We start from the raw sequence: 17,879 nt of genomic DNA, 5'->3' as shown, positions 1-17,879 counted from the left end.
CTACCTATGTCTGTGTGGTGAAGGGTAAAAGGGTATTTTCATGCAACACTCGTGAAAATATGACTGTCTTTACTTTTTTGGAACTCATTCTAACATTATTAACATTTACAGGATACATATCCTTTAACCTGGCAATCCCACTGGTGGGAATCTACTCCACAAAAATAAAAGGACTAATACCTATAGATTTATGTGCAAGGCTATTTATAACGACAAAAAATTAAAGACAAAGTCACCTGTCATAGGAGAATGATTAAATAAGTCGTTGTTAGGCAGCCATTAAATGGAGTGTGTTAGATGTATACCAGTTAAATGGAGGGAATTCCATAATATTGATTATGTGAAAAACTCAACATGCCTACAAATGTCTATAATATGATCCCGTTTTTTTAAAAGAATTACAAATCCCGTTTCAACATGTGGTATATAAGATCATATGATCAGGGAGAAAGGTATGAAATGATAAATATCAAATCATGAACATTGATTACCCAGCTAGGGGGTTAGGGTGATACAGAGTAGAGTACAGAAAAAGGAGGAGCACAGAAGCAAAAAAAAAAAAAAAAAAAGTAAACCATTTTTAAAAACATGGCTACAATAAAAATAGCAAGTTTCACACGACCACCTTTATGTATTGTGTGTTTGTCTGTGCGCATAAAGACGTATACGAAGGGATGGCCACACGAAGGGTAAGGCTGATGGTCTCAAAATTCTGGGATTTCAGGTGCTTTTTACTTTCTGTCTTACACTTGTCTCCGTAGTTTCAACTTATAATAGCATGTGTGGTTTTTTTAAAACTTTATTGAGGGATAATTGGGAATAATTGACAAATATAATTGTATATACTTAAAGTATATAATGTGATTATTTGATATACTTTTACATTATGGGATGATTACCAAGATCGAGATAATTAACACATCCGTCACATCACATAAAGCTTTGTGTGTGTGTGTGTGTGAGAGAGAGAGAGAGAATACTTCAGATCTACTCTCAGCAACTTTCGAACATACAATACCATATTATTAACTCTAGTCACCAAGCTGGACATTAGATCCTCAGAACTTATTCTTCTAATAACTGAAAATTTGTACCTCTCTCACCCTCTTTTCCCTCCCTGACAGAAGGAGTTATTTTTATAATCAGAAAAAAATGTCTATTTTTCACCGCAAAAATGTAGTTCTTTAAAATTTTATCTGTAAAAATCATGTTTTATTTATTTTTTCTTTTTTTGGTGTCAAAAATTCTCGTACATAAACTCCAGAACAGAAGATAATCGTAACTAGCACCTGTTAGGGATCAGGAACAGAGAAAAGAATGGAACCTCTAGCACCTGTTTAGGTATTAATCTGGAAAATAAAGACAGGTGCGTTTTAACACCTTGTATCCACTAAGCCCATGATCTATAACAGTGTTTTTCAAATTCTAGGGCATTTCAGAATTACCTGAGAAGTTCATTAAAAATACAGATTCCCAAGCCATCCAGATCCAAGAATCCCAGTCTGGGAATATGTATTTCTAATAATTATCCCAGAAGCAAATTCGTGAAGCAAGAAACCTTGCTCTGTAATATTAAGAATGCAACAAACTGAGGATGCAAAACCAAGTTAATATAAGATGTAGAGGTCAGAAGAGGATTCTAGTGCGTGAATAAGATGAGCTAAATTACCGGGCTTCTCCCTCGCTTCAGAAATGTAGAGGAATTAAAGCAATGAACTCTGACTCTGTGGAAACAAGAATGGATAATATTAACTTTAATTTTGCTCTAGATCCTCTGCAATCCCACCCAGGGGATGAGAACAGTTCTGATTCTTAAAACTATTAAGAGCCCAAGGTAATTGATTTCATAAATGACAATGTAGAAAGGACTAACTTGTCTACCCTTTTCCCCTTTCAGTCTATTTCAACATAGCAGACAGACTGTTCTTTAACAATGTAAGACAGACCATATCACATCACTTCTCAAATCCTCCAGTGGTCTGTCTTCCACTGTTTTATGCTTCCAGAGTTTTATGCTGGTCCCACTACATGTTGTCTTCAACTTTGAATAACCCTTCCCTCATCTTCATGTTAGTCACCCTCGTCCCTTGCTGCTCTTTGATAGCATTAGGCATGCACTGACCTGTGGAGTGACTGACTTATTTACTTACTCTGTTTGGGACACACTTCCCCCAAATAGCTCCATGATTCCATACCTCACCTCCTTCAGTCTTTATTTAAATGTTACGTCTTCAGTGAGGCCTTTCTCAGCCACCCTATCCATAATTGCATACGTGTCCCCTGTAGACACCTATTTACACATACACATTCTTCTACCCCTTTCCTTGCTTTATTTTTCTTCTGAATACTTATCACTAATACATGATGTGTTTTATTGGTTTATCTTTCCTTAGCCTCTGTGTCCTCCACTAGAATGTAAGGTCCATGAGGGAAGTGATTTTATTCTGCTTTCTTTTATAAGGTGCCCAGCACAGAAAACAATGCCTGAAACATAGTCGGAACTCAAAAAATATTTGAGGAAGGAGAAAAGGAGATGAATGTAAGGGCACTGTGTTCTGTTCATGTTTCATTCTGATAAAAATGAAATTGCGGATGTGAAACTATTTTGACAGAAAGCTGGAAGTGCTTTGGTGGGTGGGAGTATTTATAACTTTTGGAAATTTGAAGTTCTGGGAATATGCCAGATTGGAAGTTACTTTCTTTCTCATCTCATTATTATGGCTGAATGGGTGAAGCCGTCAGATGAATGAAATAATAAAAATACCCATGATGTGAAAAACATTATGAATATATTTTCTTCTCAGATTTTATTTATTTATTTGACACACAGAGAGAGAGAGAGTGTGTGCACACAAGCAGGGGGAGGGGCAGAGGAAGAGGGAGAAGCAGACTCCCGGCTGAGTAGGGAGCCCAACGCTGGCTTGATCCCAGGACCCTGGAGCCATTACCTGAGCCGAAAGCAGACACTTAACTGACTGAGCCACCCAGGCTCCCCTATGAATATATTTTTAAGGAAGATCCAAGGATTGGATTGGGGTGAGAAACAAGGGAATCATTGAAGATAATTACAAAGTTTTGGACCTGAACAACTGGGAAGATGGAAATACAGTAACTGAACTAGTAAAGAATCAATAAAAATTTGTTGAATGAATGAAAAATTATAAAGTTTTTGGGTGTGTTGCTTGATAAAAGCATAAGTAGAACTAATTTGTCTGAACATCTGAACCAAAGGCAAGGCTGAATTAGAATCTGAGATACAGGTCAAATTTAAGAGATAGCAAGAGAAAGGAGTCCATTTGTAGTTTTTTTTTTTTTTTAAAGGTTTTGATTTAATTTACTCATCTGAATAAGTGCCTCCTGTTGTATGTTTTTAGGTCTTCTTCCAACGTGAGCTGAAGAAAGAAAATGAGTGGACAACGTATCTTTCTTTCTCTAGGATGGATCCCTGACTATGGTTGGTTCTTGTTTTCCTTTGCAGAGCAGAGACGGCTAAAGAAGACAGATGTCCCGCTACTGCATAGGCTCCTGCAGGGACCTTCCAAAGACAATGCTCGCATTTTCCTCATGGAGAAAGATGCAGAAGAAATTAGCAGTGATGTATGGATCCTGTCACCCCAAATCTGTCTTTGCTTTCTCCTGACTCAGCACCTCTCACAGAATCTGCTTTCTTTTTGGTTTCATTTTGTTTTTTCCCTTTCCAGGTGGCTCAGTACATTAACTTTCATTTTTCTCTCCTGGAATCCATCCTTCAAAGATTAAATGAAGAAGAGAAGAGAGAGATCCAAAGAACAATAACCAAGTAAGTCAGGAGCATGCATGCCGGGTGCCTATTCCTTTAATAGGTCCAGGGCACAAAATGTGTTCAATTTTTAATAACTCTTTTTCTTGGGCGCCTGGGTGGCTCAGATGGTTAAGCATCTGCCTTCGGCTCAGGTCATGATCCTAGGGTCCTGGGATCGAGTCTTGCATCAGGCTCCCTGCTAGGCGGGGAGCCTGTTTCTCCCTCTGCCTCTGCCTCTCTCTCTCTCTCTCTCTCTGACTTTCATGAATAAATAAATAAAAAAAAAAACATTAAAAAAATAACTCTTTTTCTCCTTCTCATTTTCAGATTCAGTACACAAAAGGCTATTATACTGAAATGTCTTCACAGTAAACGGGTAGGAAAAACGGAGACAGCGGTTTAGCAATACAAGCTGCAATTGCTAAAACACTTCAAGAGAATCAGAGGGATATTACTATTTGATGAATGCATGCATTCGACCCTTGCATGCATACAAATATATATGAACTGGAATCTGTGGGAAATTGAATGTTGAAAAAGCTTGTCTCCCTTTGAAGTGATGAGGTTAACTAGGGTTCACAGTTGCGCTGAAAGGGGCTTGAATTTAGTTTCAGTAACTGAAACAAGCTTGGATACTGTGTATTCCAAATACTTTAATAGTAAAACACTCAGTGAACCCGAATCTAAATGGTGTCTTCAGATGTCATGTAACTTAAGCTTCTTTTAGCTCAAACTGTCAAGAGAACTAGAGCATCATCAACTGATTCTGAAATGATTCAGAAGTGGGCACACTGAGCATTGTCAGCTCTTGAAATAAAAAAGAAGCACATTCTCACCCTACCAAGGAATCAGAGCGGGACAGTGTTTCGCAGCTCCCTGAAAACTCTACCATCTTTACGAAATCCAGGATTGTCTCTATATGGTCGGTGGCTTTTGGCTATCTGTAACATTAGAGCTATCTGTCCTTTGGGATGGAAAAGCTTATGGGCTCTGTTAAGAAATCTAAATTGCAATTTTCTCAACCTGAGCCCTTTTATACCCCACTCTGTTCTACTCATGACTTTCAAAAGTATTCTTAAGCATTTTTAATGTCAGTTGAAGTAGTTTTCTTTATTTTTCCAAACAAGTATGCCACAGAGATTTAATATATTTAATCAGCTAGGACAAGATTTGGCCCACAGTAACCATTTGTTGCCAAATGAACACAACGGATAATGCAGAACTTGTAGCTGAAGGTAGGCAAGGGATCTGGAGTTCTGCTCTTTTTCTCCAAGACAACTCAGTCCATGAGTCAACTGTCAAGGTACTTAAAAGTCAGCTGAAAGCAATTGGAAAACAAACAAACACTGAGAATGCCACAAGTATCATCTATGATTTTATTTATGAACTCTACGTTAGAATGGAGTTTTAAGCAACACTGTTCGATTCTCTAAACTATGTCCATTTGCATTCCTCCTAAGCATTGTAGTAAATTGTTTGGGCACATTACATGTACTAAGGGAGAAGGGTTGTATGTAATAAGCCCAAGCTGGAAGATTAATTATCAAAATTAAAATGCAACACCTTTTTAAGATAAAGGTATTACTTCTTAGTGGCACCAAAACCGAAACCTAAACCAGATCAAAGTAAAAGTGGGCTATGACCTTCAAGTCCTAGGAAATCTTCTCTTGAGGAAAACAGAGGCTTGCTTCACTATCCTTCCAGCTATCAGTTAATAAGAAAATGATTTCATCTTGCCAAAATGGGGCAAATGAAATAGTTAAAATTCAGTATACTTATAAAAAATTTTAAGTAGTGTCAAGTGCCTGCCATAAATGACAGATTAATCATTAATATATTGAAAGCCTACAAGATATGTAAGAAAAATACCAAGATGTGATAGAAAAAAAAAGAAACCACATAAAAAGTAAAATCACAGGAGAGGAAATACAAATAGCTACTAAGTGTGTGTGTGTGTGGGGGGGGGGACTTGTATCTTAATGGTGATCAACTGTATTAGTCTGTGTCCAATAAGGAGATAGAAACACAGTAATTTAAGCAGAAGTTTAATATAAAGAATTGAGCTAGGATGATAGGAGAATAGAAAGAAAGAGAGCTCTAAAAGGTACCCTAAGGCTGAGGAAGAGGACCCCCAAAAGGGAAAGTTTGGAATCAGGGGTTCGGAATTCACCAGAGAGGCTGTGGTTGCAGCCCATGGTAGAGGAGAAGTTCGCTGCTTGCCAGCGCCACAGTCGTAGGACAAACAAGAACAGCCTTTTGGGGTGCGGAGCAGCTGGGGTAAGTGGGCACGTGTGCAGAGGGCCTTGGGGATTCTCTGCAGACCCAAGGCCCAGATCACATCGTGTCTGTGTCTGGAGGTCTGCGGGAAGTTTGGAGGCCCAAAGAAAGAACCGGGTACTGCTGCAGGTGTGTCTGGACTAGGAGCTAAAGGGGCTTCCTTTGCAGGAACCCAGTGCAACTCTGTGCATGATTTGGGCGGCAGCGTCTACGAAGCTGAGGAGGGGGAGCAGAGAGCAGAGATTTGTGCGAGGGCATAGACCTGCACTCAGCTCCAGGCTATGCTGCCACGAACAAAATAAAAAGCTGGAGAAGGGGTTGGGGACACAAATGGGAAAGAAAGCTGCACAGGCAACTAGCCCTGGAGAAAGCACACTGGGCAAAGCAGTGGAGGAAAAAAGTCCACCTCCCAGAAGCCTTGCCAGTCTACCCCTGGAGTCAGGAAAGCCCGAACTTCCTCCTACAGTGTTTCTTCAGCGCCCTCTACTGACGAAGCACATCATGCAAAACATAAAGGAAGCATTTCATTTAAAGGGTCCATATCCATTTTCACAGAACCAACAGCTGTGAATGAATTTGGAGCCCAGAGTCAATAAAATACTTTTGGTCTATTAGCAAAGATTAAGAAATGATACTAAATACTCAATAAATTACAATGAGATAACCACTCCAGCTACTGGTAGAAATACAAATGGATATAACTTTTCTTGAAAGCAATTTGGTAGTTCATCCTATAATTCAACTTATAGGATCTTATATTGAAATAATCAGGCATACAAAGACATTATGCAAAGATACTTTTTATATTGCTATTGTGGTAAAAGGAAGAAAATAACCTAAATGATCAAAAATAGAAAGAAATGATTAAAGAAGGGAAAAAAATTTCCCCAAGAATGGTATGCAGCTATTAGAATTATGTTTCCAAATAAACTTTAATTATAGAAGAAAATTCTTCTTACGTATCTAAGTAAGAATATACATACAAATATTCAAAATATCTCTTACCCATAAAATGTTTATGTATGTGTGTGTGTGTGTGTGTACACTACATACAAAGCAAAAACACATTAAATATGGTTATATCTGGGTTATAGAATTACGGGTGAATCATTTCTTATTTTTCCATGCTTATTAAATATTCTATAATCAACACGTGTTACTTTTCAAATTTGGAATAGAAAAGTTATGATTAGAAAGTTACCAACCAGGGGCGCCTGGGTGGCTCAGTTGGTTAAGCGTCTGACTCTTGCTTTCCACTCAGGTCATGATTGCAAGGTCTTGAGATGGAGCCCCACATTGGGCTCTGCGTTCAGTGTAGAATCTGCTTGAGATTCTTTCCCCTTCCTTCTCCCTCCTCCTCTACTCCTCCCCCTGCTCACACTCTCTCTCTCTAAAATAAATAAATAAAATCTTTAAAAAAGAAAGTTACTAACAAAAAGTAGCAAGTACATGTAAGCACAGAGTTCTACTAGATGCAAAAACATCAAAGTATTTAGTAAGACATTAACTTCACTTCTGTGGTAGTTTTAAAATATATTCATAAAGCCTTTGATATTCCTCCTTTCAAGAGGTAGGACCTAATCCTCCTCACCTTGCAAATGGACCGGACTTAGGGCCTCAATCCTGATGAATAGAGGAAAGCAGAAGTGACAGTGTGTGACTCTGGGGCTAGGTCACATAGCACTGTAGCATCCTCCTTGCTCACTCTCTTGGATCACGGGCTCTTGGGGAAGCCAACTACCATGCTGGGAGCAGCCCTGGAGAAAGGCCTGCATGATGGGAACGGAGACCTTTGCCAAAGTCTGCAACAACCAAGGCCTCCTGGCCCCGTGTGCTGGCCCCAGTCAAGCCTTCAGATGACATAGCCTTATCTAACCGTTTGACTACAACCTCCTGAGAGACCCTGAGCCAGAAAACCCAGCTAACCCACTCCTGGATTCCCGATCCTCAGAAAACCTATGAGATAAGAAATGTTTGTTGCTGCTAAATTTTAGGGTAATTTGTTACATAGCAATAGATAACCAATACAATTTCTGAGACAAAAATTTATTCGGAAGCATCTTTGCATAATACGAGAACATAAACTTTTGTCATAAAACTCTTTATCCTTGTTCTCGGTGGCTCGAATATTTCACTACCAGTTACATATTAGTTCAAATTCGATCCTAGATAATGTTAATACTTATTAATGGTAGAGGACCTGTTACATTCATCTTTGTATACTTCACTGTACTTAATGTTGTGTCTTGTGTAGAGGATGCGCTTGATAAAAATCAACTGAATAAAAGACTTAATGACCTAGTGAATCAGTGAGTAAAAGAATGAGTGAATGAGTTACAGGAAATATTTTTTTCTAAAAATCTCCTGTATATATGCCTCCTTTTCACAAATCTGACCTGGTAGCTAAAGAAATATAGAATCTTTTCTGTCTGGTTTCCCCAAATTTGGTGGTATATTTTATTATCTCTTGGCTATATGAAATATTCAGTTAGGCAGTGTTGCTATGGAATTTTGTTTAGGGCCCTTCATGTCGGTTTCAGGAACTGAAGGAGAAAGTCCATTTTCAAGGCAGTTGATGAGGTAGAAAAGATGGCAGGTGTAAGTGTGATGTTGCTATATCTACATGTGAAAGGAGAGGAATGGGATGCAGTTAGGACAAAACCCTCAATGGCACCCATTTGTCTTCTAAATAAGAATAGCTAACACCTATTAGATTGAGCCATTTGAAATTGTCAAGATTTAACCTACAAAAGCAGCAATTTCAGATTACTCACACTAATAGCACTTGCCACTTGCCAAGAAGTGTTTTAAGCTTTACATATATCAGCTGATTTAGTGTTTATTATAGTCCCACGAAGAAATGACCCTTTCAACCCAATTTTATAGATGAAGAAGAAAACAAGCCATGGAGAAGATAAGAGATTTGCTAAGGTCTTTAGTAGAAGAGCTAGGTAGGATTTGAATCACGCTCCAGAATCCACCATTTTAACCGCTATCATCTATGACCTCACTCTCAACTACACTCTCTCAGTCGCAGTGGACAGGTGACAATCTACTTCAGTGGACAGTTGTGGGAGTTGCAGGAGTAACACGTGCCAAAGGTGGCACTTTACATGTAACACGTGTGATAAATTTTAGCTCTTGTTGTAATTAAACTACAGTATGCCCCCAGCCACCATTTTATCCCTATCTTCCACTAGGTCTTACTGCCCACAACTACTTACCTCTTGTCTTAAAACCAGCCAAACTGAATCACTCACCATTCCTCGAAATACCTCACACCCCACCACATCTCTATCTGTTTAAACCCTGCCCAGTTTCTAGTCCTTGGCCATGGTCACTCCCTCCGTGACTTTTCCTGGTCTCTGTGACAATGTGTGATCTTAGACTCCCGGGCATCACATTATCAGTCAGCTCTGCTCTTGTGACACTGGGAGTTTGAAATCTGCCTTTTGTTATAATTCCTTATGTGATTGTGTCTTGTATAAATTCATTAGTTATCTGATTTTAGTATATTCATGTTATGCTCTATAGCACCTAGCAGTGTATGGAATACATAGGAACTTAAACGTTTCTTTGGATCTAATTTGCTAATGTATATGAACATGTTGAAATCACTGGAGTGAGGAAAAACTCTTTAAAATCAAGTGAAGTGGGGGCACCTGGGTGGCTCTGTCAGTTAAGCATCTCACTTTGGCTCAGGTCATGATCTCAGTGTCCTGGGATTGAACCCTGTGTCAGGATTCACCCTTAGCGGGGAGTCAGCTTGTCCCTTTCCCTCTCCCCCCCATCCCTCCTCCCACTTGTGTGTGTGTATGCTTTCTCTCTCAAATAAAATAAAATAAATAAATAAATAAATAAATAAATAAAGTGTACTATAATGAGGATTAAATTTTTTTTATAATCAAAATAACTCACTTATTTAGTAAGCACTAAAATATTACTGCTTAGTTTTTGTTATACACAAAAACAATCTGGAAAAATAAAAGTCCAAATGATTAAGTTCATTATGTCATTTATGCCAAGATTTCTGGGGAGAAGACTACTGTTACAAATCATCACTGAAAGCTCAAATTAATAAATATCAGGGTCCCTGGGTTCCATTGTCAGCATCATATATATAGGGTAAAAATAAAAGGTGAAGAGATGGGAAAAAATGGGTTAAGGAGGTCAGAGGTCAATTTAAAAATTTAGAGAAGAGAGCACACATACCAAAAATATATAATATATATATAACATATATATTATATATATACATACGTATATATTTTATATACATATATATTAGAGAAAAGAGATATGAGAGAGAGAATGAGATGGACAGGAAAGAAGGAGAAACTGAATGAACATGTGAGGAATTCTTCCAAGGCTGAGGCTTTAATTGCAGAGTCAATGGTTAAGGGAGACAACTGTTCACGGAAAGAATCAGCTATTGTCGCCTCAACACTGTGAAGAGAAAACCGCGAACAATTTGCAACGAGTGCTTCAGGGAGATTTCTCTGGCATTGAGTCTCCAGACAATGATGTTCCCTGACATGACAAAGGAGCACTAATGCCCTAGTGAAGAGCCCAGTTTCTGGAGCTGAATGGTCTAGATTGGAATCCTGGTTCCAAACCACCAGTGAATACCTGGGCAAGTTACTTAACCTCTCTGCACTCAGTGTCTTGGTCTGTAGAATGGGAAGGTTAATAATAGTACATGCCTCATTAGCTTGTGATGAGGACCAAATGAGTTTTTCCCAGGTAAAAACTTACAACACTAGCACCATGCTAGTTAGCACGGCAGCCGGCGACACAAACGAGCCGGAAGTTAAGTCTAACTATGTGTCTTTGGGACACAGGCTGTTGCAAAAGGAGACTTATCTAGCACGTAGGAGACTATGTACGGCCCACAGGACCTATTCCTCACCTCAGTCCTGACCTTGTGGAGCTTTGCTAGTAACTCAAAGACTCTTGGCAAACAGAATGTTAAATATTTTCTTGATTTCATAATGCGCTCAATGCCATAGGCACAAGGCAAAGTCCTGATTAGTTCGAGTCTAACTGATGGCGAAAGAAAGAGGCAAAAAGAAGGAAAGACATGTTTTCACCAAGCTCCACCCGAAGGTAAACTTTATGAAGATAGGGATTTTGTTCTGTTCTGTTTGGTCACCGATATGTCACGAGCTCCTAGAACCGTGCCTCGTACACAGCAGATACCCACTAAAAATCTGCTCAATGAATGAATGTTATGAGTGGTTCCAAGTACCTTCCCAGTTCCACACCTTCAGAAAAAAAAAAAAAAAAGTCAAGGCAATTATAAAGGTAACTTATTATAGAGCACATTCCATTTAGTTCAATGATCATTTCCAGCAGTGGTATAGACAGAAACTTCAAAGCTGCACTTGGGTCTTTTTCATTTTGGAAACCCAGCAGCCAGTTCCCAGCGAGATGTGACAGCCCATTGCATCTACCTGAGGTTTTGAAAGATCCCCTTGATTTCATATTTCTGGTGCTGCTCCTGAGAAGCTGAAAGCTTCTGGGAGAAAGGAAGAATGGAAGCTGGTTGTATAAGGGTTACGAGAAGTAGATTTCTCTGCTAAGTAGGAAAGGAGAGATTTGGTGTAGCCTGGCGAGGATCCTTGAGTAACATTGTGAGTGGCTGAAAAATGATGTTGTTGATTTGTATTTTGGATATTAGACATGAGTTTCATTACTCATGAAAAATAAAAGGCAGATCTCAGCAAAGACTCTATTTTCTGGAATCATTTGCCTCCCAAGAGAGACTGGCACTTTTCAATCAGTTTGGACCCCTAGAAAGAAAAAGCAAATAAGTACATCTGTAAGAAAAAGAGAAACAAAACAAAACAAAGCATCTGAACATCTATGGTCCCCAAATAGAAAATCTTTAAGACTTACCTGTTACATGCCTGAGAGGGGCTCTAATGTGCCCACAGCTCAAGGTCTTAGACTTTCTCATGGCCTAGTCTCTGAGCTTAAGGACTTAACTAACTGCAATGCCTCTCCCACTCTCAGGACCCCAGATTTGGAATAAATAAAAATTTGCTGTTTCCTCACAAAAATATGAGACTCTTTAGCTGCAGGGTAAAAACATAATCAACATCAGCCTCTCATTGCATTTTAAAACTTCCCTAGGCGAATCCCATGCTAAAGCATTATATAACCAGGTATAAGAACTCAAGAGGAACAAAATCACCAACATTGATCAGAGTATCTCTACTGCCTTCATACATACTGGTATTGACCTCTATGCTAAGTCCAGAAGTTTTCCCCAATTTTTACCCGTATAGTCTTTATTCAAATAAAAGTCATTTGTGGAAGCCCAGAGAAATCAATAAAAGTTAACTCGCCTTTAGTGAAGTGGGAATGGGACCCCTAGAACTCCACTGCTAAGATTAGCGCATGCGTGCGCGTGCGCGCACACACACACACACAATCGTAGGTGATAGATGATTTGCACGTCTAAGAGTTCCTAGCACCCTATGGGACATGGTTAGAAGTCAGTTAATTTAGTCCTTCTTCGTACCCTCAGACCACACCTAAATCATCTAGAGACTGGAATCTATTTGTTTTTAAAAAGAGCACCCCAGTTTAAGGTATCTTTGTTGTTGTTGTTTTTTAGATTTTATTTATTCATTTGAGAGAGAGAGAGAGACAGAGAGAGCATGAGCAGGGGAGAGAGGCAGAGGCAGGGGGAGAAGCAGACTTCCCTCTGAGCTGGGAGCCCAATGTGGGGGTCGATCCTAGGACCCCGGGATCACGACCTGAGCTCAAGGCAGACGCCTAACCATCTGAGCCACCCAGGTGCCTGGTATCCTTGTTTCTATGGCAACCCATGACTTTTTAAATCCTTCTTCGTGGGAAATGTTCCCATAAACTTAACCTCAAGACCCTCATATTTAATCTTGTTCATTGGCTCTGAACCTAACAATAGTGGGGTAAGTCTTATTTCTCCGTATCTGTCCTTCCAGACTTTATTTATTTCATAGCTCCTCAGTAAATTTCTAATTTGTAATGAAACTAAATGTTGGGGTGGGGGGGCGTTTCTGGTAAAGGTAAGGTAGAAGAAAGGCATCTGAGAAACTACTATAATAATGAGAAATGTCCTGCATGAAATAAGGGATGATAACGTTACATCTTGAGGCAAAGTCCAAGGAAGATTTTGAAATATAAAACATGGACTCATGATGTAATGCAGGGAAAAGACAGAGGAAACATTTTCCTTACACTGACATCAAATTAGTCACTCTGATTTCCTATCATCCTGGACATGTTGGTAGACTGCTATCATGTCACCTAAGACTTTGGAAAAAACATCACCAATTTCTCCATATCCCTGTGACATGCTTTTCAATCCTGTTACCGTTCTAGATAGTCTCGGACATAACAATTTGCCAGCGTCCTTTTAAAATGTATTGTCTCTCATCTCTTCCAATATCCCAGTGCAATCATGATAAAAATATTATTTAAAAAAGAAGAAAGCCTTATTGATGCTAAAAAGAAAAAAATCAACATAAGAGATATTGATGAACTGTTGAGGAAAAAAAAAAAGAAAGTCATCAGTATGATATTGACCAATATTTCAAAGTACAAAAATAGGAGCTCAGAATAATAAAATGATGATATGTCACAGCAGTAAAAGACCAGAAAGTCACTGATTTCTGGGTTGCTTTTGGTTCTTGTCTGCTGCCCAGCCTGTTTTTTCTAACTTCCTAAAGATTCCTGTAGCCACCACCATGCTTTCAATAAACTAATCTTTACTTAGCCAGAATTTGATCCTATTATTTACACCTAAAGAACTCCCATTGACATATCAGTAAAAATACTGTTCAAATAATAGACAAAATAATATTTTAAAATGCAAGCACCCAGAAAGTTTATCTGCCAGGTGCCCATTCTGACATAACACAGACCGACATACATATGCACCTATATGTTAAGAATGTAGCCCAGCAAACCATAATATAATCCAAGAAAAAACCATAAAATAGCATTTTAGAAATAGTCCAAGTTACCCAGGACAGCCATGAATCAATCCTAGAAATAACTAGATCCAATTGAAAGATTAAGTCAGAAGACTTTTTGAAATATACTTTTAAGAAGGACAGAATATTCTCTTACAAAAACTATATTATTGAGAACCTGAAGCATTGTAGTGGTGTGATGAAAGTAGGTGCTTTTTATTTGCCAACATAGAAAAAGAAAGACAATTAGTAACTCTCAAAAACAGAAGGATATAGTAGGGAATCATAGTCCCAATGTGCAAAACTAATAAAAGTGGCATGATTTTCTGCAGCTTAGGTAAGAAAATAGATTTCGTTTAATCTCTACACCTTTTAACAGGGTAAGTCATTCCATTGGTCAATCCATTCATAGTACTCATGTAAATTATATTCCAAGTAAACACACAATTAAATATACTATTTAATGGTTTCCAGTTTTTAGCATCCACTTATGAACAAAGCATATGAACCTTATATTTAATATGCAGATAAATAAACCCAGACAATGTAGAAGTAATAGTATATACAGCTTTAAAAAGAAAAGCTGGCAAGGAAGTCAAAGGAAGTTTAGACACGTTAACTATTTTTGGAGAATCATTAGATGCTGACTGGTATTAAAGGGCCAAGAAATAAAATATAACCAATAAAAGAACTAGAAATACTTTTAAATAAATTAAGAAAGCATCTATGGATAAGGTTCTTGAAGTTAGCATAAGTACACTAAATTCATTATATGATGTTAATATTTTAAGAAACTATTACAGTGATGATGGTAATCACTGGAACTAAAAGTGCAAACTTAAAATTGGTTACCTTTTGGGAATGGGAAAAGCACCCTGCTCTTCTGCTTGAACTTTTACTGTGTTCATGTATTACCTACATAATTTTTCAAAGCGTGCATAATGTAGTATAAGAAACTGAACATGGTAACCGGGAATGATCTGATCCACATAGGTTGGGATTATCATGTTGCTTCATCTGATCCTTGTTTTTCTTTGGAAACACATCCAAGATTGCGGTAGCTCTGATAGTAGACCCATCAAATTGTTAAGCACAGATGCCTTAACTGGCAGATCTTTCCACATGAACCTGTGTCAAGTCACATCTAACAGTAGAACCTTGCTTTTTTTCCATTGTTAAATTTCATGTATTATTTTCAAAGCATTATTTCAACCTGCCCACATTTCTGCTAATTCATGTTTACTTTCTTCTATATTATATTCTGTTGGTTGATAGAGAAATATCTCAGGCTATCATTATCATTCCCCACTGACCTGGCAGAAAGAATTTCTGTGAGTCGAATTTTCTTGTTGAACCTGCTGATGTCTACAATTCGTGTTATTATTTCATGGAATGTGAGATGCCTTTTCTTTGGATGATCCAAATTCACCCTGTGTAGCTGAATTTCTTATTTTTTTCTTATATATATATTTCAGTTGTACTCTTGCCAACATTCCAACATTGACTTTGGTCCACCCTTTTTCTCCAAAGAATTTGGCTTGCTTCTTAAAATATGTCTTCCATCTTGTCTAAAAATGCTTTGTCTTCCCAATAGCCATAGCTAGTAAGACAGTCTTCAAACCTGTCCACTTTCTCTTTTAACAGGCAGAACAGGTTCACATAATCGACTATTATAATCTCAGAAAAGAAAACAAAGAAAATGCCTGTAGGTCCTTGGAGCGGTTAGTCTTTCCTAGCTAACTTGGAACATACATAGACTGCCACCTGGCTGAGTCTCTTCACTTCTGGGGTCTTGGTTCCATGGGGGTTCCTGGAGTATCTAGGTATTATTCCTTTGCACTATAGTCAAATCTAGAACCCTTTATTAAACATAGAAGTACAAAGACACGAATTCTTGACAATAAAATTCTAAAACAGTTTGATAATCTATTCCCACATTTTTTGCTAAGCCTGTTCATACACCATAAAGTTATTTTTTAAATATTCCAGTCTTATCTTTATATTTAATATCCCCAAATTCTTTCCCTTTCTTTCATAAATATGTTATTTTCCAATCGTTTAGTTATTTCTGCTACTGTCCTTGGTGCCAGCTTCTTACTGAGAGTTGGGCATATGAAATATGGGGAGGGAAGGGGGAACAGTGTCTGATTAGCCGCTTGCACCTTAGCAGAGTGATTCTGAAAGTGGTCCCCAAACCAGCAGCATCAGCAGCACCTGGGAACTTGTTAGAAATGCAGATTAGCAGACCCCTCCCAGAACTACTGAATCAGACACCCTGTGGGTGGAAAATGCTGATTTTGTTTTAGTAAGCTGTGGAATTGATTCTGATGCACACTAACATTTCAGAATCACTGCCTTAGGATAATCAGCCAAGGGTAAACTTGACCAAACTTTAGAGATAGTGCATAATTACAGATAATAAGCATTTTTATCTGAAGAAGTAATTCTGGCAAATTTTAATGAACATGATATATTCTTCAGATAGCTTCTATTTTCTCCTTTAATTTGGAGGAGAAATCCTAAAAGAAAGTAGAGAGGGGAGGGGAGAGAAGGGGAAAATAGTTGGGCTTTCCAACCATTAAGTTAAAGATTGCTGTTAGGCAAAAAGTGTGGAGAAAAACACACAGAAATCTTCCTATCATGCTATTCACCAATAATAGTTTGAGCAAATAATATTCTGATGCAGGAGCAAGAATACTTCAAGAAAACTCGCTTGGGAAATCGCAGGCACAGGCCCTTCTTCAAAGTGTTGATCTGTGTGGCTATGGGGTTGTTACTCAGGGGGAAACATGTTTTCTGAATGCTTTACAAAAAGCAAAAAGGCTTTAAAATAAATAAATAGACTCTAGCATAGGTGATTACTTTGATTTTGTGTATCAGCGAGTCTGGAAGTCAGTAAACTTTTTCTGTGAACAGCCTGCTAGTCAATAGCTGGGGCTTTGCAGTTCATAGTCTCTGTCACAGTTGTGTCTCAGTCTGCAATTTCTTAATTCAGCCGCTGTAGACAGAAAGCAGCCGTAGACAATACATAAATAGATGGGCACGACTGTGCGTCAATACAACCTTATTTATATAAACAGGAAGTGGAGTCGATTAGCCCAAGGGCTGTAGTTTGCCTGCCCTTGACTAGACCATAGACATATGATTTTTAACATAGACACATGTACAGTTTAGCTGAATAGGTAGAAAAGAGCCACTGAAGGTAATTAAGGATTCATGAAAATTGGTACCTGCGAAAACATCTCCCTGGGCCACTGCTAAACTTAACCCTGATCCAAACCATCCCTAGTCTGTTTGCACTATAAAGGCTGCTTTATTTTTTTTACCTACAGTCTTGCATTCCTCTACTCAGATACTATAATCTACTATTTCTGAGTTTCTGTTCCTCAATTCATGCCCCTGGCACAGCAGTTTGTCCTAGGTCCCCTCCATGAATTTTTTTTTTTTTTGAAGATTTTATTTATTTATTTGACAGAGAGAGACACAGCGAGAGAGGGAACACAAGCAGGGGAAGTGGGAGAGGGAGAAGCAGGCCTCCCGCCTAGCAGGGAGCCCAATGTGGGGATCATGACCTGAGCTGAAGGCAGACGCTTAACGACTGAGCCACCCAGGCACCCCCCTCCGTGAATTTACATGAATTTTCTGTGCCACATCCTACCATGATATTCTTAGAAATTTAACTCCTACTTAAAATGAAAATCATTTACTTGTTAACTGTATGCAATTAGATGAATTCCAGAAAACAGTCTGCTGGGAGTCAGTTTGGTGGGTGTGCACAGATACTCTGTTCTGTCATTGTTCTCTCCTCTCTATTCTTCAACCCCTATTCTGATGATCTTCTGGCCACTGAGAAAATG

At 38.5% G+C, this 17,879-nt stretch overlaps 2 protein-coding genes across 2 annotated transcripts in view; one reads left to right on the top strand and one right to left on the bottom strand.

Moving 5' to 3' along the window:
- The window catches only part of RASSF6 (Ras association domain family member 6), a 44,147-nt gene extending 39,963 nt beyond the window's left edge, over nucleotides 1-4,184 (top strand). The window contains exons 9-11 of the mRNA XM_032398246.1: nucleotides 3,479-3,597; nucleotides 3,702-3,799; nucleotides 4,109-4,184. Of these exons, the coding sequence (XP_032254137.1) occupies nucleotides 3,479-3,597; nucleotides 3,702-3,799; nucleotides 4,109-4,184 (293 nt within the window). The remainder of the gene's footprint in view (nucleotides 1-3,478; nucleotides 3,598-3,701; nucleotides 3,800-4,108) is intronic.
- A 6,779-nt stretch (nucleotides 4,185-10,963) lies between these two features.
- LOC116629327 (alpha-fetoprotein-like) overlaps nucleotides 10,964-17,879 on the bottom strand; it is a 43,723-nt gene continuing 36,807 nt past the window's right edge. The window contains exons 14-15 of the mRNA XM_032399630.1: nucleotides 11,814-11,850; nucleotides 10,964-10,995 (exon numbers count right to left, since the gene is read on the bottom strand). Of these exons, the coding sequence (XP_032255521.1) occupies nucleotides 10,964-10,995; nucleotides 11,814-11,850 (69 nt within the window). The remainder of the gene's footprint in view (nucleotides 10,996-11,813; nucleotides 11,851-17,879) is intronic.

The sequence above is a fragment of the Phoca vitulina genome, unplaced genomic scaffold (assembly GCF_004348235.1).
Source record: "Phoca vitulina isolate PV1807 unplaced genomic scaffold, GSC_HSeal_1.0 scaffold3, whole genome shotgun sequence".
In the NCBI taxonomy this organism is placed as follows: Eukaryota; Metazoa; Chordata; class Mammalia; order Carnivora; family Phocidae; genus Phoca; species Phoca vitulina.
This window is presented reverse-complemented; position numbering and strand designations above follow the sequence as displayed.